Raw genomic sequence first — 27,270 nt, forward strand, 5'->3', positions numbered from 1 at the left:
GAGGCGGCTGTGATCAGGTAACTCCCTAGTAACACATGTCCAACAGTACCGTCCTGCCAGGGAACCTGAGAAGAGCCCTGTCTGGGGCCAGAGCTGTTGGAGAGACACACGTAGTTTTGGATTTCCATGCATCGCTAGGGAACCCTCTGAGTTTGCAGGAATGTCTTCTGCTGGGATGAGATTACCCCTGTACCCAGATGGGTCAACTGAAAGGACTCCTGTGAGATAATTGTTGCATATTTCTCCTTCTCAGGATTGATTTTTCTGCTAGAAGGTTTGATGTGGGCCATGGTCATTCAAAAGGGATTTTGACTTTAAAGACTGGATGGAAACATGCCACAGAAGCAGAATTCAATGGGGAAAAGCAAATTAATGAGGGCTATACAGCACAGAGGGACCAGATAAGGACAAATTGATATACATACAAAGACAAATCTGGGATTTTAATAGTATACTGTGCAGAAAGTAGCCTTGGAGGTCCTAAAAAAGATGATACAATTCTTACACCTTGAAAGTAAAGAAAAGAAATGAGCAGAGAGGATGACTTTGCCATAAACCATCTTAGTGGCTAGAATGCAAAGACAAGGAGACGCTAAATAAAAATATATACTGAAAACAACGTCATGCTTTCTTCTACCTAGATCATATTTCAGCAACTCTGGATATATCTCCCTGGACTTCCACCATATATTTGTCGAACAGAAAACACTGTTTTGTCTCCATTGGTCTCCCACCAGAACACACAAGACCAGCATAAAGGCATTAGCAGGCTCCAGAGGGATACTGCTATATATGCTGGGGGAATGCTCCACGAGTAAGGAATTTTGGGAAAGAGCATCTTCCAGGATTGCCCTCATTCTCCAAGAATGAGACCCACTCACACACAAGCTATTTATGAGGGGCTAGGCCAAAATCTCTAGGCTTAATGGAGTCAGCCGGGGAGTAGAGTGAGACATGAAACAGGAAAGATAAAGTTCTGGAGCTGGAATTAAGAAGATTTGCAGTTGGGTTAATTTGAATGGGAAACAAAAATAGATAAGTGTTCAACTGTAAATGAATACAGTAAGTGTTCAAGAAATATGTATGTTATCCTACCATAGCTCAGCTAGATTTAAAAAAAATACAGAAGACAATGTGGGTGTGCAAGGGAGTACAAAAAGTAATGAAGACTAAAAGGGGCATATACAAGGCATTAAAACATCATGTGCTGACAGCATTTTGAGAGACTGCAAAGTGGTATCACAGTCGTGCAGAAAGAAGTGATAAGAAAGGCAAAGGGTAGATAATGCAAGGAAGAGTGCACAAGCAGTTGGGATTGATAAGAAGAATTCATTAAAAACAAAGAAAAAGTATTTGTGGAAGGAAGCCACCCATTTTCAGGCTATGTGCAAGTGACTACTGGAGAGTCATATTACAAATGACTTTGTTCACTTTATATACCCATGCCCATATGAAGGGCATGCAAACTGAGGTAAAGAAACTTACAGTACTGATGACACAAAACTAATAGGACCAATACATGTAAAGGAGGACATTTAAATTCAGGATGTCTTGAATAAACCAAAAAGATGAACATGCTATAATTCATATGGAAATGAAGCTGAGAGAGAAAAAATATGTATCTTAATTGGTGATTAAGGCAACAGCAAACACCAGGCAGGAAAAGAACATGGAGTTAGAAGGATTTGAGGATTACATCACTAACTCCGGGGCTTTACTGCTTAAAATAAGGTCAAAATGGTAACAAAATTGTAGGATATATAAATAGAGCAGTTAAATACAAATCAGAGTCAATTATACTACTACTGTAATAGAGATATTAGATAAGACATTTAATTTACTGTACTTACCATTTGTTGCCTTATTTAAAAGTATTTGAGAAATGGAGAACATGCTGGAGGGCAACACAATGAAAGGGAGAATCAAGCATCTCAAAGTCAAGTAGGTTAGAGAAACTAGGTTTATGTTCCTTAGAAAATAGGAGATTATGAGTGGGCCTCAATAAGATATACAAAATCCTCAAGGGAACAGAAAGCATAATTGCTACAAGGCCATATGAGCTAGTGCAAACATAAAAACGAGAGAGTGTGAACTTAAGTGAAGAAAGCTCCATCACAAAAGGAATTTGGGAAGCAATTCTTTACACAGATAGTAATAGAAACAAGGAAAGAACTGCCCAGGGCAGCAATCAGTGCAGCTTACATAAACCGTTTAAAAATGAACTGGATAACTATTTGAAAGAAGAGTGGCTGTGAATTACTAGTGTTCAGGGAGGGTGGCACGTACATGAGTTTCTTAACTGACTCTTCATCTAAAATTTTAAATTTCTGACTTGGTTCTTATCAGTTCCTACTAGTCTCCAAGGATATTTTTGGGACCTTTCTTGTATCTAAATCATTTGAATAAAACTATTAAGTAGATATAGCAAATAACAGAGTTTGCTGTCAATTCAAAAAGATGTAGTCATTTTAGGTAATAAAGTGAGTACATAGAAAACAGCTTAATGTTGACAAATTGCACTTAAACTGGCAAGAAAGGAAGGAATATATCGGGGTGGCCAAACTGTGGCTCACAAGCCGCATGCAGCTCTTTTACAGTTGAATTGCGGCACGCAGAGCCCCTTACAACTCCCCCCCATTCTCTGCCTACTGGCAGGGGAGCTTCTGCCCTGAGGCATGTTGGTGGGGCTAGGGGCTTCTGCCCAACTGGGAGGGGAGTCTCAGGACTTCAGCTACGTGAGATGCTCCTGCCAGGGCTCAGGGCTTCAGCAGGAGTGTGCCCCTAGTCTCACCACCGGGCTGACGCCCTGAACTCTGGCAGGTGTGCCCCAGGTCTCGAATGTCTGAAGATTGTCGTATGCGACTTGAAGGGTCAGTAAATTTGGCCACCTTTGGAATATATTAAGAAAGTAGTGGTTAAATTAGAACAGGAACACAGTGGCTAGGAAAGAAATTGGGTAAGGTTCTGATAACTGCTCACATTGAAAAGTATCTGTTTTACTCAAGTAATCCCATGGATTTTAAGAGTATGAGAATTTGGCCTTTAGGGTTTATGGATAAATTATTGCAGCCTTCAGTTTAATGATTTCCTGGAGTAAAACAGGGCAACAAATTAAATTCAGAGGATTACATTAAACCATAGACATTCATTTAGCTGTTCTGATTATTTATATGGGAATTATGGTCCTGATTCAGCAAAACATTTAATCATATGTTTAAGTCCATCCTTACCCAATGCACAGCAGAGGTTTCAATACAGGTTTAAATTTAAATATGAGCTTCAGTGCTTTGCTGAATTGAGGCCCACTTGGATGATCTACCAATCTGTTGTGAGGAAGCAGTAATGGCTTTAATCATTACTGGACAAGAGAAGACTATGAAATGACCTAATAGATAAATTCTCAGATGTTAATGGTTTTAATAATAGTGCATATGAAAAAACAAATAAATACTGGAGAGTAATTTAAAACCAGAGGTCATACACTACAAGTTACAAAATTAAGAGTAAACATGGAATTCAGGCAGAGCTATTCCACACAAAGTAGGAAACCCATGAAATGTGTTGACAGTAAGGGTCATAAAAGCAAATAATAAAAATGAGTAGCTGAGAAAACAACATTCATATGGAGAAAATAATTCAGGATACCAGGCACGACAAAATGGGAAGCCAAGTTTGAAATATACTCAAAGAGAGAAAGGTAAAAGTGACCTCTTCTTGTCTAGCAACTCCTAAGAACATTGGCATTGACAATTTGCTAAAAGATGGCCCATTTATTAAACAGAACCTCATTATCAAGAAAAATAATCTGGTTTAAAGCAGGAAGAGTTAATTAAGTGATAGGGTGGTTTGTTTGGTTTTCACACTTATTGGTACTGCTGCTCAGAGAAATATTTCTATCAATTCCTACTCAAAAAGCATTCAACTGGATTCCAGGGTTAAGGTCCACATAAAATGTACGGTATCATTCAACGTGGCAAACCTACAAGGAGGTCAATTATAAATAAAATAAACAAACAACAACAACCTGAAACGACCGAAGATAAGCTAAGAAAAGCTTAGAAAATCAAGTCTTTTCCAACAGATCCTTGAAATTCCACAACTAGAACTTCACTGACTGCCCTTAATGAGATGATTTTGAATACACTCAGCAATTAAAGAAATATATTATAGCAGTTAAATATTTTGATCTGGGTTGTATGCAATTTATAAAGTGTTACATATAAAAAAATCAAATATCTTAAGGTTCCTGATAATTTGATGTGTCACCTGTTGAACATCCCACATTATCTGGGATGCCAAATGTGATGGATTCTATTGATACTTCTGATTACCTATATTCAGTAAAATAGTGACAACTCATTAATCAAGCCATAGGATAACTAATCTGGTCTGAGATGCCACAAAATGAAATCTTCATTACAGATGACAGAAGTGCAAGTATGCACGCTCATTATCTACATCATAGTTGACAATTTTGATTAGTAGAGAGCTCTGCGTCTAATGTGTTCCCATTAAATGAGCCTACTGGCTTCCAATACATTATTCCATATGGAAAACTAGTGTAACCCCCAAGGAGAATACCTAGATTCCTGGGTCTGTGTGTGCTGGTAGCTCATGGAGGGGGAATCAAGATAGACTCAGAGTCTGCCCGGCAGCCAATAGGGATTGAGATGCCCCTCCCAGGGAGCTCAGGAGAGGGGAGAGGCCATTTTGGGAGCAGTCTGGAGCCAGGGGGAAAAAGACTGGCTGGAAAGACACAGGACTGGTTGTGTGTGGGAACTGGTGATCCCAGACCTGCATGCAGGGTTCCCCCTGCGAAATGGCCTCTGGGGACCAGAAAGCAAGATCCCTCAGCTTGAGTCCTTCCCGCTCCAAAGTGTCTCCCAATTTGTAGAGCGTTGTTGGGAAAAGTTCCCCCAGAAGGCTGAGCGAGCCCCCAGCTCCCTAGGGGGAGAGTTGGCACCGCATGGCAAGCTCTGCTCTGGCTGCTAGTCTAGGGTCGCAGCCTGCCGAGAATGTGCCAGGGCGCTGGGGTGGGAGACTGAAGTTTGGGTTTTGTGATCTGCACCTTGACAACTGCAGCCCTCGGTGTTGAAGGGAAATCCTGGGACCTGAAGCAGCCTGACGCCTGCATGAAGAGGAACCTTGCCAGCAGAGACCAGCCCCTCTGCAGCGACTGAGGAGTCCAGAATCATCTCTGACCCTGAGGATCAATCCCGGAGCGTGTGAGTGCACCGTCAGTCAGTCAGGGAAATTGTTTGGGGAACCCCTACTCCCTGAATGGCATCTTCAACTCAGGGAGTAAGGATTTTGATAACATGCTGCCTATTAAACCTGTAGAGGGACTGACCACCTTATCCCAACGGTGAGCTTTTTGGGCTGTGCTGAACCCAGTCAGCCACTCTGTTAAACCGCTGCCCAGAAGATACTGTGGCCACAGGTCATAAGGGCCCCATCAAAGTATGCGTACCAACGGGATGCTAATTTTACAATTGCTACATCAGGTCACGTGACTGGTGATCCTAAGTATCATGTTTTACCCTGTTATGTTATATTTATCTCCTGTTTAATATGATGGTTGTATGGAATATCTCGTATATGTTTGTGTTATTCCTTGGGACTCTCCAGCTATCTGGCAAGTAAGTAAGAGTTATCCTGTGGTTAGCATTTTCTTCCCAAGCTGCCCTGGTGACTGTTCCAGGAAGAAGCGAGGGGGGTGGAGGCACCACAAATTAAATCCATAGGGAAAAAAATAAAGCAGATACACCCTGCTGAGTGGGTGGCGGGATCCGTAAGAACCACGGCCTGTACATCAAAACCTATAAGCAGATTGCATTAAAGAAAGACAGTCGCTACACTAGCAAACTATAATCCACAGAGCACACAGAAAAATAAAAAAGACTCATTCAACTGTCCACAGTTATAAGTGAGTACCTAAGTAGCATTCTCATCTCTGCCCTTGGTCACATTTATTGCTATGCAAAATGCAGTGACTTCTAATATCTTTCTGGGTTTGCAACTGGGTTTTATTTCTCTAAAATGGACCAAAATTTATCTTCCCTTAATTCAGAGGGTTATTTAGCAACCATGTTATTGTTTTTGCTCACTCCTAATGAAAGAAACAGAATAATATAATCCACTAGTAAATATAGCTTGAAAAATTTTGATCTTACTTTGCTGGTCCTGTTAATGGTAGCAGGTTAAAAAAAATGTTCTGAACTCATAATGGGTTGCTATATTATGTTTACAATCTACAATGAAAAGCATAGTTAAAAACCTCTCAATGTATTATGTTTAGTACCTATTATGGACATAAACATAACTACCTTATGGTAATTAAAGACATAAGAAAATGATTAATGTTCTTAGGCCATAAAAGTATATCAGCTAAACAGCTGTTATGGTTGCACTGTCTAAAGCTCACAACCTATACTGGGAAATTGTCCTGACGTATACAATTTACAATTATATGTATTCCGCATACAATTCTGATATTCATTTTTCAAACTTCAGTAATGATCTGGTACATAAGGCTTAACTATACACTATACATAACTATACATAAGGCTTAACTATACACATATACATAAGGCTTAACTATACACTGATCAATGTTGGAATAGTTAATTAATGGTCATCCTAATATTTGGAACTAGTTTTGTTTAATAGGTTCTGGTCCTTCAAAATTTGGCTTTTCTGCAGTTTGAATTCCAAACAGTTCATTTTAGCATCTCTTCCTTTTCAGAAATGCCCTTCGAACATCATAAAAACAAAGGAATGCAAAAGTGTATTCTGAAAACCTTTTAACTGTCTTTCAGATGGAGTAATGTATTAACATTTATCAAGAGGAATGATGAACTATAACAGTCACAACCAAAATTCACTGGTGTATATTTATGGCCCCAATTCAGCAAGTTTCTTAAACATACACCTAAATGTTAAGCACACAAGTAGCTACTCTGAAGTTAATGGGACTACCCATATGCTCCAGTACTTTGCTGAATCAGATGTTCTGTCACAATGCTGTGGAGCATGTCAAATTTCAGCATCAGCAATGGCAATGCTCAGAAGATAGCATCTAAAATAATCTGTTACCAATATCTTCTAACAATCAGTTTCACCGAAGATTATCTATGAAACTCTCCGCAATGGACATATCTGTAGCAAACTTAAAGACTCTACAGCCTAATTCTCATTTACACCACTTTGGTCAATTATATTTATACCCATTTTAAGTCCTGTTCACACAGCCAGAAGAGTGTAAAAGGGCCTAAATGTATGAGAATGAGACTCAATCAGGCCCTACATAGTACACTGATAAGTCCCCCAAGACTTAATAAGCACAAGGGGCAGTTACCAACTGGGCAATTTCAAGGAGTGGTTAATGCTCCAGATTTACAGGAGGAGGAGAAGGTATTGGTCCTATTGACCAAACAGTGCATGTAGTCTCCATTGGATGGATTTCACCACTGATAATCATTTATGGAGTAGTAACTCAGTAGGAATTAAGTTCCAACATGAATCAGTCACGTTCAATAATTTAGGACCATATTCAGGTAACCTTGCACAGTGAATAGGACCTTATTCAATAAGTGGTCTAAGTGAAATCAATGGGACTACTCATTTAGTAAAATGCTACTCATCTTGAGTAAAGGAATCACACTGGCTCTTGTTGAGCAGAACAGTCACAAAATGTGAGCTTTAGATGGTATTTTCTAGACAGATATTGCAAAGATGTTGCAGTTGAAGGTTTGATTTTATTTTTTCTTATGCTAATGGGGAAAGAAAATATACCAGAAAATTTTATTCCTCAATCGCTTGTAATTACATATGTTAAGTTATTTACTTAAGCATTTTATTATGCATTCATTTTTCTGAAAGAACACTTTGCAAACCTCACTGAGAGAAAAGAAAAATACTGATTTGCTGTGTTGTTCCAAATTAAATTGGAAAGTGCTAAATGTAACTTTAATATGGGGTAAAATACAGGAGAATGAGCACTTCAGTGAAACATGAAAGGAGGCGAAAAAGGTAGGGCTACAAAGAGATAATTCACAAATCAGATTGTAAAAGTAATAACTTTTACAAGGGATTAAATATTCACTTTTTCAAACACAAGCAAGATGGCACGGCATTCCATGCCAAAAATGAAACTTACAAGAAAGGCATGATTTAACTTAATGGATGAATTCTTTTTAGGTGTAGCTTTGTTGCGGTCAATGGAGTAACAACAGAGGTGAATTGGGTTGAGTAATCTAAACTAGATGTATTACTGTAAATGCATTGAGCCAATTTCTCAGCTGTTGCAAATTGGAATAAGCTCCTTTGAAGTCACTGGGGATATTCTGGTTTACTCCAGCTGAGGACCTGGCCCAATACGAGGTTCAGCAAAACACCACTTAACTAAGATCACAAGAGTGGTTAGTAAAGAACAACATTAGTAAGAGGGGGGACAACTAAAATGGAGTATCATATTCTGAATGTAACTTTTACAAGTTATAGACACACTAAGTCATTCTCAAAAGCATAGCTAAAGAAAATAATTTAATTCATTTTACAAAAAAAATGTTATTTGACTGATGAAGTTTAATTCATTTAGGTTGCCATTTTTCTCTTTTCTTTTTGGATCCACACTACTTACCTGTTCACTGGACTATCCTGATCAATTAATTGTCTTGGCTGGAACCTGTTACCAATTATCATTAATGTGACAAAGATTTTCTGCGGTGGCCACATTTCCACCTAACCCAAGAAGCCAACTAGTTCCCATGAGATCACACACAAAATCACTCTTCACTATTTAATGTAGGTGAGGTTATCTTCCCTGATCTTGTAAACCAGTGCATGGTGACTCTTCTTTATCAGGACTAATCTATTTGATCCTCTGGCTGCAGCACTGATTGACAAGGTACTGGACTGGCACTCAATTTATCACATCAGTCAAACCATAGGACTGCAAGCAAACACTTTGTTTATGGGTGGTACTGGTGACAGGCACACCAAAGTGTCCCCTTGTTCAGTCTAATGGGGTGAGTTGAAAGATTAGGCTGTCAGGCAAACATGAGGCCTCATTTTTCTTCTGTGCTGCATAGGTTGTCCCGCACTGCAGCCAACAGTTGGTTGTGATTAATTTGTCAAGGTTGGCTATACAATGGAAATGAAGAAATGGATTGCCAATTAGAGTTACTCTTCTCATGGAATGCCTCTCAACCCAGTGCCATTCAACAGCAGTGACAGCTTAGAAATAAACTGAATTCAGCTCTATTGAGCAGAAACCTGATCCTAAGTGTATTTTAAAGAAGTGAGGGCGGTGGGGGGACGGGACAGTTCAGTGGATGGTTGACTTATATGCCAGAGTTGCTGGCAGGTACACAAAAAGGCTATCCATGTTTATTTTTGTAGTCAGCTTGTTAAAATGCACTGAACTTCTGATTTAAAATTTAACACTGGACAACAAGGTGCACAGAAGATTTATTTCTGAACACTTCACCCTGAAAATCCCTGAAGGACAATTTAACATTTAAACCACTACTGCTAAAAAAACCAAAACTGACAATGTTTCTATTTTGTACAGAAGCTGTTAAATATATGCCGAATTCATTTTGAATTGCACACAAAGAAAAGTGAATTCTGGCACTTGAGGTTATTCATCTATGATAACCCATATGTATGTTCATAATCTATTTTTATCTTTCATTAATGTATTTATTTCTGAAGAGAAGGTTATTTTTTAGCTGGATATTAGGATCTCTGGTGGGATGTATTAATGAAATAGGAAATAATTCTAGAGCTGCCAGAGCCTGCCTGCCCGCGCACGCACGCACGCACACACCCCATACAGTAGTCAGGTATGATTTTAGGTACCAGGACTGGAGCTCCAATCCACCAATTCTGCATGTGATTTAACTGTATGCACTGTAAATAGTCTTCATTGGGACTACTCATATTGCATAAGTTAAAGCATGTGCATACATGCAGGATCAGGTCCTAACTTTGAATGTTCTAGTGAAAAAACTGCTGGTAATATTTATAGATCAAGGAAATCTCATCACATCTCTGGAATACCTATGTTATCCCATTAATTTATTCTTGCATTATTGTCAAGAATTGTTGTCTGCTGTTACATTGTCAGGTCTCAGGTACGGCATTTAGAAAAAACTCCTCCTGACCTTTATCTTATAAAGGCTGAGCCAAGAAGAGGAACACTCTGACCAAGATACAGGAAATGAATATCCTAAAATTCAACATTAGTCTATCTAAACTGCCTTAAGTATGAGGAAAAAGAAGCGAATAGACAGAAGGATAGGAGAAATAGAAAAATAGGGATTAAAAAAGGTTTTTTAAATTAACAGGACATAATATTTTGAATTCAACAGCTTAGACTGATGTATTCAGTGGTGCTTTGCATTTTATAGAATAGTTTAAAAATCAAGCAGAAATGGTTTTCTATTTTTTTCTGAAAATTCATCATGCTGTGGTCGATGCTGAATTCTACTGATGTCACTGAATTTTTGTTGCTGATACTGTAGTTGTCTTGAGTGTCACATCTCCAAGCAGGAGAAAGGTGAACAGGTTCTCAATATTCTGTAGAACACAATGGATGAAGCAGGTGCTGAACAGATAAAGTCAGAATCCAATTCCAAGACTAACCTGAGCTATCATTTACACAACCAACCACCACCAATTGGAGGTTGAGGAACTACTAGAGTATACCTTCTAAAACAAGTCTCCTGCTTGGAAACAATAATAGCCATTCATTACAGTGAATTGTCTGAGTTTTCTTTTATTCTCTTTGCCTCCACTGCAATTGCTCTTTCCAATGATATATCGTAGTGTTCCTATCAAGCATGGTGATAGAAAAGCACAAAGCACTAAAGAACCAAGGAAGCACCATTTTCTTGACTTTCAGGTATTTAGATTAGGCACAGAAAAGAAATTCTGCTGTGTAGTTCTTTTGTTTTGTTACTGCAGAAGGAGCTAATACTTGTCATAATATTAAATATAATTTGGTGTGTTACATAAAATCCCTAGTATTCAGGCATACACCTCCTTGACACAGCAGATTTTGAAAAGGTCACCTAGGACTACTTCATTTGCCTCGCCCTCTCGCTTTCGGCTTCAACATAGCAAAGAGTGCACATAGAGGACCAACATCCACATCATTCTCTGGCCCCTTTACGCCATCCTGGCAGTGCAGAATCCAGCATCTGACTAACTCACCAGCAAAAACTTCCCTAGGGAGAGGGAATTCCCTGCTGGTGTAAAACCAGCAGAGCCAATTTGTGCACCTACCTCACCCCTCTGATCTGCCTTTCCTCCAGTGGTGTACGATCTACAGTCTACACACTAGAGGGGTAAGTTGACACAGCTCCACAGCTACAGCCAGCTAGCACAGAATCAGGGAGGCTGTAACCTGACCCATCAGCCCCCCTTTTCTCTTGTGTGAGTGGGGCTCAGACACAGGAGAAAACAGAGCCCACATTATGTTTTCCACAGCAAGTCTCTTTTCCCTTCTTCTTGCTTGCTATCTCCACGACCTTAGCACATTTTTCTCACTTAGGAGAGAGAGGCAGTAAGAGGTAGTCTCAGCCCTGGAAAATTTACAAGCTAAATATACAAAAGCCAGTCAATTGTAAATTGTCAAACATTCAGACTCTCTCTACTTAAGACCATAAGATGGCTACACATCAAAAAGAAGGAAAGCAAGAAAAAGAACCTACTTTCCCCAAGAGATGTTTAATATTTAACATACTCAGGGGTCAAAAAAGGGATATAGTTAGTGCTTGAGACAACTCCTATTGGTTTATTCTCAGCCTACAAATAATAGTTTTCTACTGACCTTAGGTGAGGGGGCTTTTTTTAAGCTATTGATGAGCAGATGAGTTCCCCTGGCATAAAAGTTTAAGCCATGCAAGAAATGATTAAAATATTAAAATGATTGTTGGGTAGAGATGAGGTAAGATTAGAAATGTTACCTTAGGCAACAACGGCAATGTTTTCCAGTTGCTTAGGTATGCAGAATTTGCAATGTATAATTAAGGTTACTTAAAAGAGTAGCTGTGACACAAGAAAATAAAATCTGTATTACTACAATGTATTAGCTCTGCTATAAATTCTGTAGCAAAGGCAGCTTCATTTTAGTAGCCTTATGGCTGCTGAGATATTTATTTCTTTATATTTGGATAAGGTTCCTTCCTTCAGCAGATTTACCTGCATTTTGAAACTGGATTGCAAGTAATGATCAAACCATCTTACTTTTAACAAAACGTTCAAATCTCAATGGCAAGGTATACTGCATAGCAGATATTCAGTGTATTCAAAATGGGAAGACATGAAGGAGGTGCTACACTAATTGGTAAATTATCACAGAAGATTTACTGAGGCCTAGTCTACACTTACCGGGAAATTCGGTGGCAGTCAAGGGGAGATACACAAACTACGTAGAGTAGCTCGCGTATCTCCAGTCAACTTCCTAACTTCTAATTACCATGGCACGTTCACTTTGTTGCACCAACAGGAAATGCGCTCCCTTTGATGCAGAGTTACTCTTTTTCCAGGGGTGGATTTATTAAATCGACTTCCAGATTGATTGAGTGGGTCTCCACTTCCACTCAATTGATTCCGAAGAATCGATCTGATGGTGGTGAATTTGCCGCCATCAGTAAAGACATACCCTGAAAAATACTGTAAACAAATATCTCGTGGCAATGCAATTTCATCCCTACATATAAAACAACATTATCTTGAGATACTATGTTATGAGTATGGATACGATTTTGTCACAGTAAAATTAAGCAAAATTCACAGAACAGTCACAGGAGAAAAGGACAAAATCAGGGTATCGTCATGGCAAGGCTGAGACTGAAGCTGGAGGAAAGCCGCCTGGGACTGATGTTGAAACCCAAGGGGGTTGATGTTGAAGCTGAAGAAGTCTCAGAGATCTGTTAAAGTCACAGAATCCATGACCTCCATGACCAAATCATATCCTTAGTTATGAGCTTTCACTCTAAATCTCTGAATAGTAGAACTGATGAATTTCCTCTCCTTTAACAATGCAAAAAATACGTTAGAGCCATATATCATGGACAAATGGTGAATTTTTGCCTTTGGGTTCTGAACCTGAGTTTCTTGAGAAGAACATATGCTTGGGACTGGTTGGTTAGAAATTTCAATATACTTAGTTGGTTGTCTTAATTTTCAGAACAGCTTATTTGCTAATCCTTCATCTAGTTGCAAATGCTCTCAATGCTGCTCCTATATATTAATTTGCACCCCGTGTTTTGATAATTCATCACATTCAATCAAATTAAAATAAAATAAATAACTGCACTGTTTGCCAGTGTTCTAATGTCCCTCCACTGTTACTGGCTCATTCCTGCTGTTTTGCTATGCTACACCCTCTTGAAGTCAGTGGAATTTAAGGATGTTTATCACTTTACAGGACTGGGCTATAGTTTGTTTTAGAGAAATTTATTTTTGGCCAGATTGTGTCAAGGACAAATTTGTTTGCATTTATATTTAGTCATGGTGAAGTTTATCTTCTTTTTCAAAAGATTAAAAAGAGAATAACCTTCTGAAAGTTATCATTTTGTACTGTATTAGTACTTATCATATTAATGTAAGCTTTTCAGGGCAGGGACAATAACTATATTTGCATGCCTAGAACCATTAAGGCCCAGTCCTAACCGCATCCTCTGGGTAAAACTGAAACAAATATAAAACGATGATGATGATAGTGGGAACCATTTAAAAAAGGGAATTGAATGAAGCACGGCAATTATTTTCATTGTGGTAGTTGAAGCATTCCTGCTTTTGGAATGGGAAAACCTCAAACACTGAAGCAAATATAACAACTAGAGGGGTCAAAGTCCAGGTTTTTAATGGCTCCCAAAGTATGTTCTTCTTTAGACACAAACTCTTTCCGGCTACATTATCCTGTAGGTCGCCTTGCCAACAGGAAGAGGTTTGGACAGAAGAGCAGGAAAAAGACCATAATTCAGAGGAGCAGTTCTCAAGCTATAGCATATAAGGCACTTATTGGAGGTCCGTGGAGAGCTGGTTTGAATGGTGCTGGCTCTCCTCCAATTGATACTGCAAGTGTCTAGATGTTTCACTGGAAAACGAGCTGTAAACAAGGAGGAAGAGCAGTCTACCTGCCTAAACTACAAGTCGCTATTAAATAAGAGCAGGAGAACAGGAAAACAATCTTCTCTGGCAGAGCCACGAATGGGGAACTAGAGCTGCCAACCACCAAAATGAGGCACATGCCAGGTAGATGGCAGAAAGGTAGCTTCCATACACAAACTATTAATTCAGAGCCAGTGATGCCTAGCAGAATAGCTACTCTACAGGATGTCTAGACTTTGCTGGACTTTGTTCTTTTTGCTGCTTCTCCTGCATCCAGAAGAAAGGAGAAGTCTATGTATGATTACCCTGTCCCTTCACAAAGAGACTTCTCTTTCTGGAGAGAAAGCTGCCCCCCTGCCAGCATGCACACACATATGCTGCCTGTCTGCATGGAGGTGAGATGCAGAAGGAACTTTCTACAATCAAAGACATGGTAGGGAGGGGTCACTGCGGAACTCAGGACAGCATCTCAAACTTCAATAACCAAAACTTTACAATGCCTAGCTTTGAGACTTATCACTAAGAGCAACTCCAGCGGAGCTTAACATTTGTCCTCTATGAGAGCAGGAAAAAGCTCTCTGTTGGACAGCCAGCAATCACTTCGGGAATAGAATCATTTCATGATACTCTAAACTATGATAGCCATAAAATGCCAATTTCTATTGACATATGCAGCTTAATAAACCTCCCTTTCAGAATCAAGTCAAAGTTTCTCCTTGCTAATTTCAGACTGTTGAGAGTTAATCCATTTACATTCTCTGCTAATAATTTCTAAATACTTAAAATATATTCCAGAGAGAAAAGGACTCAGGGTAAAAAGAGAACAATTAGTAACGTGGACACGATGCTGGCTGAAATAAGATCTGTTAAATAATGCATGTGACAATTTCTTATACAAGTACTAATTAGATTACTAGAATTACTTAAATATTATAATTGTAATCTACTAGCTGCTCTATTATATTTATATATTATACATTTATCATATATAGTATCATCTAACTATATTTAATTGTAATATTAATTTCAATTATAAGTTAAACACTGAAAAGTATTTCAGATTACTATCCTAGTGACTCTCTGATCAGCCCCACCGCAGCAAAACATGTTCTGGTAAACTTTACTCTTGGCTGAAATCTGACATTGTCCAAAGCAGGTGTTGAAATGCTAGTTTATCCTTTAAATGCATTATGTGAAATTGCTGTTGAAAGAGACCACAGAACAGAGCCAAAGAAGTGACATGAACCTGGTTTGTTTGGAATAAGGAATTGCAGATAGGGGTTTTCAGGGGCCCTGGTGAGGTCACAAATATTGTTTTAGCAATAGAAGGGCATCTTAATAGAAGAGGAAGTGTCCATACATGGACTACTGGAAATACGTCTTGACTGGGTATTTTTGAGATCTGTTTTTTCTTTGAGAAACCTTTAGCACCTTACTTATTAAGAAACATTGGGCAACATCTTCCTCCCAACACTGACTAACAGCACACCATGGCCACACATGCTGATACCTGGACTCAACAACACTCCACTGGGCCTTCTTTTGACTGATCTAAAATATGCCGTGACCACACCAGATGAGAAGTAATCATCTCCAGGACTCTGTCTGGAATAACTCTTTGGATAGAAGTCTAGGGCGCCCACTCTTACTCTCTCCCTATTCCACTTACTCCTTTTACTTCTCGCTCTTGTTACCTTGTGCCTCACAGAGTCTGGCTTAGCATACAGGACAAATCTAACCTTGCAACACTTTGCTGTGACCAGAAAGGCAAGCTGTAAACAAGCTTTAACAGCTTAATTCTAGAAAAAAAGTGTGCCTGGTCCCAAGTCTGGCTAAGAAGGGTGCAGAATATGTGATGTCCCTGTGATTTTCCAGCAAGTAAACTGCAAGCATCAGAGACATTCTGCATTTTCCTAGCTTCATCTCTTCTTCTCTTTGGGTATGTCTACCCTGCAATTAAAAACCCGCAGCTGGCCCATGCCAGCTGACTCGAGCTAAGAGGGCTGTTTAATTGTGTTGTTGTTCGAGATAGGGCTGGAGCCCGGGGTCCAGGACCCTGTGAGGGTCCTGGAGTCCAGGCTACAACCCGAGCGCACATGTCTATATCACAATTAAACAGCCCCTTCAGCCCAGAGCCCTTGTCAGTTGGCATGGGCCATTCACAGGTTTTTAACTGCAATGCAGACATACCCTCTCTTTTCCCCTTTGTGCACATTTAGTCTTATTTGTCTTTAAAAAGAAACAGGATCAAACCTCACAACAAAATGTAGGAACTGTCATCTGAACTGATTTCTTCTTTTTCTCCCAAAAAAGGAGATTGGATAGCTATTTACATATAGTCAAGCATAATGTATACAAGGAGAGACAGAAGAAGTAAGGGAGTTTATTAAAATGAAGATTTACTTAGGGTTTTTTTTCCTTGTCTTTTGTTTTGTTTTCCACTTTAAATGTTGACTTTTTCCCCTTTTTAAGTGAGTTTAATAAATATTAAAACCGATTTCTTGCACTAGTGGAGCACAAGCAAAAGTAAGTCTGGCAATAGAACCTCAAACTTACATCACAGAAATATGGCAATAAGTAACAAAGAGGAGAACGTAGATGATAACATTCTAAAATCCCTATCCAATGCTCACTTTTCTCCATTCTCAGAATCTATGATCTGCCACAAACACACTGCAAACCACGAGTCCTGATTTAAGCAAATTCTTACCCTTTTACATCTGCGTATGCAGCCTTGGTTTTTAACTTGGCAACGCTCAAGATTCAAAGTGAAATGAGTTCAATTGTTTATCATACATACACTTCTCCTTCTGCAAAAGTTCCCAAATGTTAGAAATCTTGAATACTTTTTAAAATACATGAAAATCATGGAATCCCTGACTCCTATAAAGCTGGGGCAAAAATGCAACATTTAAATAACTCTTGGTTTTCACAAGCTATAATTTTGGGGGGCAGGGAGGGGGAACCAACCATTTTAAGAGTGAAATTTGCTGTGCTTGGTGTCTTTTCTGGAAAGATTTCTAAAGTAATTTTTTCTGGTAATTCTGATTAAATTAGATTTATTAATGGTGACCAGTGTACACAGTCTGGGAAATAATGTAGGTGTCTGATTTAAGGAAAAAACAAAACCAAAAACTTTTCAAACAGATATTTACCTTTCTTTGAACAAAGGAAAAAGAAAAAGCACTGAAAAATCCTGAAAAGGAGAATTTACATCAGAATAGTTTGTTTAGTTTGGGCTTACTCCAAAATGCAGCTTAAGTAAAGTATGCCTAGAAGACAACCCTTCTGACAAAGTTAACCTCAACTATCTTTCTCATCTTCAAAGATACTAAGTAAATATTGTGAATCTGTTGCTTGGTAACTACTTTATTAGCTGGCAAATCCAAACAATATTGGATTGACTATGAACAATCCTTAGGAATTCTTCCAGCTTATGAATTCAAATGTTTCTGCCATTTGAAGAGAAAGTGCTTGTTAAAATCGTATCTCAGTTAATAAATAATAAATATTAATACCCAGCTCTAATACAGTGCTTTTCATCAGTAGCATTCAAAGCACTTGCAAAAGGAGGTAAGTGGCATTATTCCCATTTTCCAGGTGGGAAAACTGAGGCACAGAGAGCTACCTAGGAGAGCCATAGGAACACAAGAGTCTCCTTGTGCCTCTATTTATTTTTGGGCTGATCATCACTTTATTACAGATTATACATATTCATCCAAGACATTCAGGGTTTTTGGGCCTGATTCTAATCTATTTCACACAGATTTACAAGAAATCAGCATTAGGCCCTTTTTAGCTTTTTTTTTTTTTTTTTTTTTTTAAACATTAATCCCTCATTTGAATTCATCAGTCTTGAAAAATGACACCCGAGAGACTTCTTTTCAACTTTTGGCATGCTGCCTTAATGGCATTCTGCCTCTGGCCTTCTCACAGCTCTAACTTGTTCAAGTTGGAGCACTTATCAGTCAAGCACTTATCAAGTCGAAGCGTGGAGAGAGCATTTTGGGAGGAATGCAGACTTTTCCCCCATCAAACATCACCTCATGAAAAGGAACCAGCTGTTAGCCAAAACTCGGTAGGAGGTTTACTTTCTTCTTCCCACATTCCTCTTTCTGAGGAAGGAGTGCTCTGAAGTGATACAATTAGGAAAGGTTTTTCATCTAGAAAGGAGTGCCTGAGCTGTGCCAACAGGCCAGGGAGAAGAAAAGCCAATACAAGCATTTACAAGAACTTTGAGCAAACACAGGCCTCAGCTCCACAATTGGATCCAAATAGGTGAACCCCTGCAAATTATCCAGAGTCCTAGTGACTTGGTGTTGAAGCTCAACTTTCAGTCTATGGGGATCTGCATGGCCACAGAGTTTGTCTGCAGGGACCTGATTGCAGACTCAGGGTCATATATTCTTTTAAGAGGAAAATAGATATGTATGAAACAATGTTCATTATTAGGATAGCTCAGAAACAAGCTTATGCGACATATTATCCAGTAAGGTCACCTGAAATGAAGTACATTTAAAAAACAAAACCCTTAAACCTTACCAAAAACAAGACACTAGCCTCTCCCAATGGGGAAAGGATGAGAGAATATACACCACATAACTGATGTGCAGTTATGTTGCTTAATGCATAACTGGAGTGCACTCAGATGCTATGGTGATGAACGTCTATATAGGATAGAAAAAATTCACTTGATCTCCTAGACAATGGGAATCTCTAAAGCATGTGAGTGTGTGAGAAAACAACAAACAACCAAAACAAGATAAAAGCATATCTTTGTGCATTGTGTACGTGCCCCAGTTCCCAGAAGTATTACATAACACAACGTCACTGGAAAGTTCAGAACTGCACAGCAAGTGCTGTCACCCTTTCTTAAATCTGTCAACATTTCAGATCTCACACAGAGACTTGCCCTCAGCTGCTACCAGATGAAAATGCCCTTTCAAGAATCATGTCTGAGAGTTCTGAAAAAAGTAGGGATAAATAGCTTTATTTAAAAAAAGATGTCATTCTCACATCTTATTGAAAATTAGATGGCACATACTGAAATGCAAAGAAGCAGCTCAATTAGGAGATTGTGTGCTGACAGCTTTTTCTAGAAAGCTATGGAAAACCAGAGAGTCTTGGCAAAAATATGCTCTGCTCCTTATACACCAATGAAAACAACACACACACATGGAAACTCCATCTGCCATACTATATAGTGCTTCAACTGCGCCTTAGCTTCTCAGCTTAAAAAAAAAAAAAAATCAATGACCATCTCAAAAAGCACCATTGCCTGGGAAAAAGAACTCAAGGTTCTACCTAACTTCCTTTTACTTACCTCGGGGAACCATGTTTCTTGCCTGCAGGACTTATTTTCTATTGACTAAACCAGCTCTCATAAAATCAACTGTAATTGTTCATGCATTTTATTTGCTAGTAAATTCCATACGCATGCATCATGTCTGGCCTCTTTTTGCAAACTGACAACAAATATGTCCATGTTAAGACTTAAGGAGCAAAATGTATGGATTATCCAAAACATCCAGGAATGAAATATAGAACTGTCCCTAGCGCATCAGGGATTTGGAGACCGAGGCAAAGATTTATCTGCAGACAGCTCCGTATCTGATGATTTCTAAAGTTTCTAAACTGCAGCTGTAATCTTTTCATAAGAAACATTAATATAACTGGAAGAAAAAAAATAAAGAACAGTACAAGAATGTAATTCCTGTTCCACTTTCTGAAATCCAATTCAAATTAACAACCATCAAAGTAATCAGTTTGGAATCAGCTTGTCCAATGCTATGCTGATGCTGGTACACGATAAAAAGATTTTACATTTTTCTTACATTAAAAAAATAATAATGCAGTCATGCTTTTGTGGCTCTTTTTCCCCCTCCATAATATCTGATTACCCAATCTTAATATTAACTCAGCAAAAGGCTGCAAAGTAGTATAACTTATGTTTGTATAATAACTAAGTAATAATTATTATGGCATCACTTGGTTCTTGCATGATTTTTTTGAAATTTGCTGCATTGCTAGTCTTTCTATTAGATTAAAAATAATGCTACCTATTATAATTCTATATGCATTTTAAAAGGTTAAATGAAAGAATAAGCAATTTACTAGATTTTAAAGCTAGAAATATTTGTATCTGCCAGTAAAGAACCTGTTCCATCCATGACTGTCTCCATTCATTTTTCCATTCTGCTTTTTATGTATGGAGCACCCTCCCAGAACTAGTCCCTTTCCAGCTTCAAATACCTCTTCAATAGGCACCTCTCTCATGATTCCTATAAGAAACTGGATGATTAATAATGGACAGGTTGAGCTAAAATAATAAAATGTATATTGATATGTATATCTTTTGGAAATCTTTTGATAATCTCTCTCTCTCTCTCATCTCTTCATAGACCACCAGTTGGGGGGGACAAATTTAAAAAAAAATAAAAACAAAAAAATATGATGAAACTAACAAGACATGTGACTGTCACCTTGGCCACTTTGCCTGCATGTTGTACAAAGTTACCCATATCTTTGTTTTTTGTCTCTGTAGAATCTTATCCTGAAAGCATTTACTCATACTTAACTTTGCACTATTGAAGCCGTATGGGTGTCAAGTCAATAACTTGTATACGTTTCTGCAAGATCAGGGACTTAGCCTATAGGATCTTTGGGGCACAGACTGTATTTTACTAGCACAACAAGATCCCAATCATTGTTGGATTGGATGCTGTTGTATAATAATACTAAAATAGTAATAACACAATACTAATTAATACATTAGCCAAAATGAGATATTCTCTACAAAGGCACAAAATCATCTCTGACCATTTGCTATGGAAAAAAGCCTGCTTAAATGGTAACTAATAATAAGTCTTACTTACCATAAATTCCTGTTGAAATACAGGGGAATGCCTGTAAAACAAAAACAAAAAAATAAGTGGGATTTTTGATTTTGAACATATTAAAACCAGTACTGTTTTTAAAATGTCCTTTTCTCACCATTGACATGCAATATTCGCATAGGACAAGAGAACTCTGCAAGAAATGTGTCTTTTTCTAATGCACAAAGTAGAGATTGAAAAATCCAACCCAGGGGAGCCATCAGAAAACTGTCCCTGGCCCGCAAAGGCCTGAGTAAAGAAAACACGGCAGCATTTCCAGCCACTGTGGTTGTGAAGATGCCAAATGTCAACTGATTCTGTGCCACCTTCCTGAGTCTGCAGAGACACACCTACAGTTCTCCTGCTGCCCATAGTTGCAAAAGGGTATGTCTACACAGCGAAGAAAAACCCATGGCTCGCCCGTACCAGCTAAATCAGGCTCACAGGGCTCAGGGTACGCGGCTGTTTCCTTGCTGTGTAGACATTTGGGTTCGGACTGGAGCCTGGGCTCTAGGACTTTGCAGGGTGGGAAGGTCCCAGGACTCAGATTCCAGCCCAAACTCAAAAATCTACACAGCAATGAAACAGCCCTGCAGCCCCAGCCCCATGAGCCCGAGTCAGCTGGCATGGGCCAGTCACGGGTTTTGCTTTGCTGTGTAAACAGACCCTAGACTCTAGTTGGTTTCAAGCCTGCTTATTTAGAAATGAGCAACAATTTCCAATTTAATTCTACTTCCACCGATTCGGAAAATTACAAGCAGCAGCAGAGAAGCAGAACTATTCTCAGGGAAGAAGGATCCAGAAAAGGTTAGTAGAGTAATGAATACCTCATGAGCACACCTCACAGCAGCAGGAGACCAAGGGAAGGGTAAAGCAATCGATTCCAGCCAACCAGTCAGGAAGCTCTGAGGATTTTTTTTTCAGGGTGAAGGGTGGGGAGAGAAGCCGGAAGTTGGAGGCAATGAAAAATAGCATAGACCTACTGGCCAGAAGACAATAAAAAGATGGAGCTCTTAAGCAGGTCAAGGGACAGTAAACTGAGAGTAAAGACAAAACCCACCCTCTTTCCCAGCAGCTGCCCATAGTTAGTAATTTTAATACTCTGCTTGTAGGTTGCTGATACAACTCATATCAAACTCACAAAAATCATACATATATTTATTAGGCTGCAAAACAGTGATTATAAAAGTTACACACAGAGAAATTCACGGTAAAAAGGAGTTTTAGCAATATTTTACCACTCATTTAAAATTAAACCCTATTGTTGTTCATGTCTAAAACAACCTGTAATTAACAGCTAGGTAGAGGTTTCCCTGATAAGTTTTGGGGATGACAGTAATACAAGCACTGCAGGGAAAGAAACAAACAAAACTTGGCACTGTTTAGAGCTAAATACCACTGTTCTCTGAAAACTCAGTTAAAATATTTAATAAATCATGACTGTTTCATGACTGCAGGAAGCAGGCAGCTATAATTGGTGGACCTCAGACACCCGACTTTCTTTTATTACAGTATGTTGTCATCAGACTAGCTGGGAACTTTTCCAGCATTTTGTAATCATGTTGGGCTTGTGTGCCGTACCTAATACACATCCATTGTTGCTAACATTTAAGATTTTTTCCTAGGGACACATTTTCCAAATACAGCAGAGGTTTGAGAACACTAGGCCTCCAGCTGCCACAGAGTTATGTGTGCAGGCCAGGGAATTTAGGGGTTTTATATTATAAACATCAAGGCCTTAACAAAGATACAGTTTTTCAAGGATTTGCTCTCAGGCCACACATACACACACCATAAACTTTACTATACTTGTGGCCCCATCAATTGCACTGTGATATGTATGTGATGTTTCATTAAACATAAATCAACAGGAATACTTGTGGAGTGAGGTACTGGAAAGTCCAATCATCCCAGAAAAAATTATATTCACACTTGGTGAGAGGTGAATCAGTCCCAGCCTGCTGGCCAGGACACAAACTGCTCAGGACTGACGTTCAAAACCTGGGCGAGTCCTGTAACATCCAATGCCCTGGCCATTATTCAACATTAAGGCATGGCATATAGACAGACATATCAGTGCCTTAAAATGCATCCTACCTTCTTAATGTCAACTACAGTTTTAGTCCATTGAGTAAGACTTAAAGCGGACAAATATACAAAGTACTAAATGTTCAGGTAATTAAGGCATACATTTTCTTCTTAGTCTAGCTATAATTGAGGATATTTACACTCTCTTCACTATGGTTTTGTATAGAAAAGTGATCATTAAATATAAGAAAACAATATCAGAAGTTTTGTTTCAGTATAGCAACTTGTCATACTTTTTTTGTGAATGCACAATACCTTTTTCTGACTGAGCAAGTTAGTCTATTAATTGTCACTTGCAAATAAAAACTGAAACCTATGCCTGCACTATAAATCAAGGAATCAGTGCTTCCACTGTAACATTGGGGTGGGGGTGGGAGAGCCCAAAAGTCCAACATTAAAAGAACAATGGGGATACAAAGTATTAAATAAAAATAAAAAACTCGTAACAGTAAGTGTGAATATCCCACTATAGTTAAACCAGTTACTTTCCAGTATGGTCAGCAAAAACTGTGTACACATTTAGGAAGGCTTATGCTCATATATATTCATACTGCTTGTGTGTACAATATCCTCTTACACACCCACAAAAACTATGTTAAAAGGTTGCAAAGTCTAGTATTCAAAAGTTAGGAAATGCCAGAGTTAAGGTTACTTGTGCAACCTTAATTTAGCTCCCTTGAGCACATGAATTAGGATACTGTTTTTATTATGTAGAAGAGTTCCAGAGGGGTAGCCGTGTTAGTCTGTATACAGCAAAAACAACGAAAGTTCTGTGGCACTTTAAAGACTAACAAATTTAATTTTTAGCAGGCATAAGCTTTCATGAGGCTCAGCTCACTTCGTCAGATGCAGAGGTAGAAATGAGAAACACGCCACAGAACTCTCGTTGTTTTTGTTTTTATTATATGATCACATACTTTTTCTCCAGAGGAATCCTGGCTCCTTTAGTGCATAGGATGGACATTGCTCACTTAATGAGCAGCTATTCAATATTTTGTTTTGTTCTCGTGAAGTGCAGGGCCCCATGCCTTATATACTGCACACTATTCAAACCCAGCCAGTCCCAGGCCTGCTCTTGCACTCCAGCTTCTTGTCAGATCAGTCTCCTCTCCCACCAGCCCTTGGTTCTCCACCCTACTGGTTCCTTCCAAGTCCCAGGCTCCTTGTTCAGTGAGTTCCAATATCTCCTCCACCCCAGCCCAGTTCCACCAGATTCCTTGCCCCAATCTACTCCTTTCGCTTTCCACCCCACCCCTCAGGTCTGTACAGCTTTTTCCTCCACATTGCCTCAGTGCTAGAAGAGTCGTTGAGACCCCAGGAAAGACAGTCCCCCCGCCACTCCCCCCCCACTCTCAGTTCTGGTGCCTGGCCTGGAGCAGCAGGTGGCAGCCATTACAGGGCAACTCCGACTTCACCCTTAGCCCTGGGCTCTGTGGGGATGGTGCACTTATAGTCCTGTCACACGTAGGAGTTGTGAGGGGATGGAGCATGCTCAGTTGCTGTGTGGGAATGGTGCATGCACACTATGGTCAGTACAAGGAGCTGAGAGGGGCACAAGTTTGCTCAGTGGGGACAGAATCTTCAGAGATTTCAGTCACTAAAAATCAAGGAATTGATTTTTTAAAGGCTTACAACTTGTAGGTGGATTTTCACAAGGGAAGCAAAAAGGCACATCCCTGACACAAAGGCCATGCCTCTTCCAAATGTCAAGTCCCTGCCCCAAAAAAAAGGTTGCCAAAATTTTTAACAGGAGCAAAACAATATTTCTTTTCCTTAGCCTCATTCTCAAGATTTGCTAATCTATTTTGGCTGAATTTTTCCAAAAATATTTGGCCTGAGGCAGCACACAGTATGGAAAATTTCAGCCCAAATGGTCAAAGTTTGTCAAAGTTATAAGCAACTGAAAACAGGGAAGTGTCAAGGTGGTGAATGCATGTATCAGAAGTGGGATGGATTTACAATGGAGAAAATAAGTTAAGTGACAGATTGCTCAGGCCGTTAGTCTGTATTTAGTCATGGCAGAAATGCAAATTCAGATTGAATGAAGGTCAATTGATAACCATGGTTATTGTGCATTCTTAACATTGGTATGTTTAGGTGAAAACATGGGGGCCTAACTGATATGAGCATTAAACATGGATCAAGTTCAAGTTTTTAAAATATGAAAAACTGCAGATGAACAGAATAGGTGAAAAATGCAATTTTCAAATACGATATTTGCCCTGATTTTTCCATAGTCTCAAGTCTCTGAAAACATCAAGCACGGAGTTACAGGGAAATTCCTAATATATCAGGCGTAATAGATTTGGATCAATAACTCTTCCTACTTTCCAGAACACAATTTTCAAGGATATTGTCATAACTAAGGAGAAAACTGCTCTTGTAAAAGAAAACAGTATTTCTGGTATTTTTCAAGGAGAAAACTTGAAGTTCCCAAGTTAACCATGCTAAGTTTCAAAAACACTGTGGGCTACAACCCAAGCTGCTGTAAATTGGCATAAGCTCCCTTGAACAGCTCCATTGACTTCAATGGAGGCATGCCAATTTATACCAGCTGAGAATCTGGTCTGCATGTGCGTGCACGTGATTTTGCCTCCAGCAGAAGAAACCAAAACCTTACTACAGAGATGGTCTCATGCTCTTGAGTTCTCATGTTACACTTATGTGATGCCATCTTTGCCTCCCACCTCTGGTCCTACATTGATCACAGCTCAGGAGAAACATAGAATCTGCCCCAAGATCTCAAATATCTGTTCTCGTGCTTGCTCTGGATCCCTAGCCAACACAGAGAGGCAAGGAATCATTCTTTATTTAATCATACAGGAAGACATTATTCAAGGCTAATGCTTGCTTTATATTTAACCAGGGAATTAATTAGGGCACAATGATTAAGAAAGGAGATGTCTAATGGAAAGAGGTTTCCCTTTTTTTAAAAAAAAAACTGCAATAAAGAGGAAAAGAATTATAGTCGATAATTCCCACTCACAACAATTGCAACTTACAGCCTGAAAAATACTTAGCATTGCAGTTTGCACCCATTAGCCACAATGAATCACTCTATTAAGGAAATGAGAAACAGAGCAGAAATAATGCATATGGTTGTAGAACTCAGGTTAAGATGGCAGCATACCTTGTCTTAATGACAAAAGGAAGAAATGGATGTAACACACTCTAATGAGGGACTCTAAAATCAAGAGCTTTTTAGGTTTCAAAATTAAAGATATAAAAGTTTCAAATAACTGTTTTCTCTTTCAAACCTCTCCTATGGAGCAGTGCTTGGAGACTGCAGGCCACTGGGAGTCAGCAGCAGAAATTACAGAACTCCTCCCCTGCCTGGCCCTATATTTCTGAATAAACTGAGAAAAAAGACCGAAATACCCAGTGGGGGCTTCCACCAGCTGCTTTCAGGTCTTGTTTGCCCCAAGCCTCCTAGTGCAACACTGCACAAGCTACACGAAAGGAAAATTATGAGTCAGTATTCGAAACTAACATTATAGTTAGGTATCCAAGGTGCAACGGATGTTGAGTTCTTGCCAGGACAGCACAGACACCAGCCAGCTCTCCAACTTCTTTTCAGCAAACACAGACAGCACGATCCTCCAGCTTCCCTCATGCCTCAAAAGATTTAGCACCTGGATGAAGAATAGCTGGCTGAAGCTAAAGCCAGGTAAGATGGATCTAATTTAAGGTCTTGTTCCTGATTGTTGAGGCACTAATTGGACTGAATCACAGACTGTATGTATACATTGCAATTAAAAACCCTTGGCTGGCCCATGTCAGCCAACTCAGGCTCTCAGGGCTCGGTCCAGGGAGCTGTTTAACTGTGGTGTGGACATTTGAACTAGGGCTGGAGCCCAGGCTCTAGGACCCTGCAAGGATGGAAGGTCCCAAAGCTCAGGCTGTAGCCTGAGCCCAAACATCTACACCGTAATTAAACGGCCCCTGAATCAGAGCCCACAAGCCCAAGTCAGAAGGCATGGGTCAGCCAAGGGTGTCTAACTGCAATGGAGACATACCCAGATATCTCAGGGGATTGCCTCACTCCCTAGGTCCAAAATCTAGCATTGCATCTGTAATTCATTAAGGGCACTAGAGCGGACTGTGCAGGGGGGAAATCTTGCAAACTCCAGGTGACTGGATTTTATTCACAGCGATATCCTGAGACACAGATTAGGGAATT

General features: G+C 39.3%; 1 protein-coding gene across 4 annotated transcripts in view; it reads right to left on the bottom strand.

The window, feature by feature from the left end:
* The window catches only part of MACROD2 (mono-ADP ribosylhydrolase 2), a 1,226,284-nt gene that overhangs the window by 364,041 nt on the left and 834,973 nt on the right, over window positions 1-27,270 (bottom strand). For all 4 annotated transcript variants that reach the window (XM_067565284.1, XM_067565283.1, XM_067565286.1 and 1 more), the window contains one exon: window positions 21,003-21,033. In XM_067565284.1, the coding sequence (XP_067421385.1) occupies window positions 21,003-21,033 (31 nt within the window). The remainder of the gene's footprint in view (window positions 1-21,002; window positions 21,034-27,270) is intronic.

The sequence above is a fragment of the Emydura macquarii genome, unplaced genomic scaffold (assembly GCF_026122565.2).
Source record: "Emydura macquarii macquarii isolate MOO-44397 ecotype Brisbane River unplaced genomic scaffold, CSIRO-AGI_Emac_v2 contig_2676, whole genome shotgun sequence".
NCBI lineage: Eukaryota > Metazoa > Chordata > Testudines > Chelidae > Emydura > Emydura macquarii.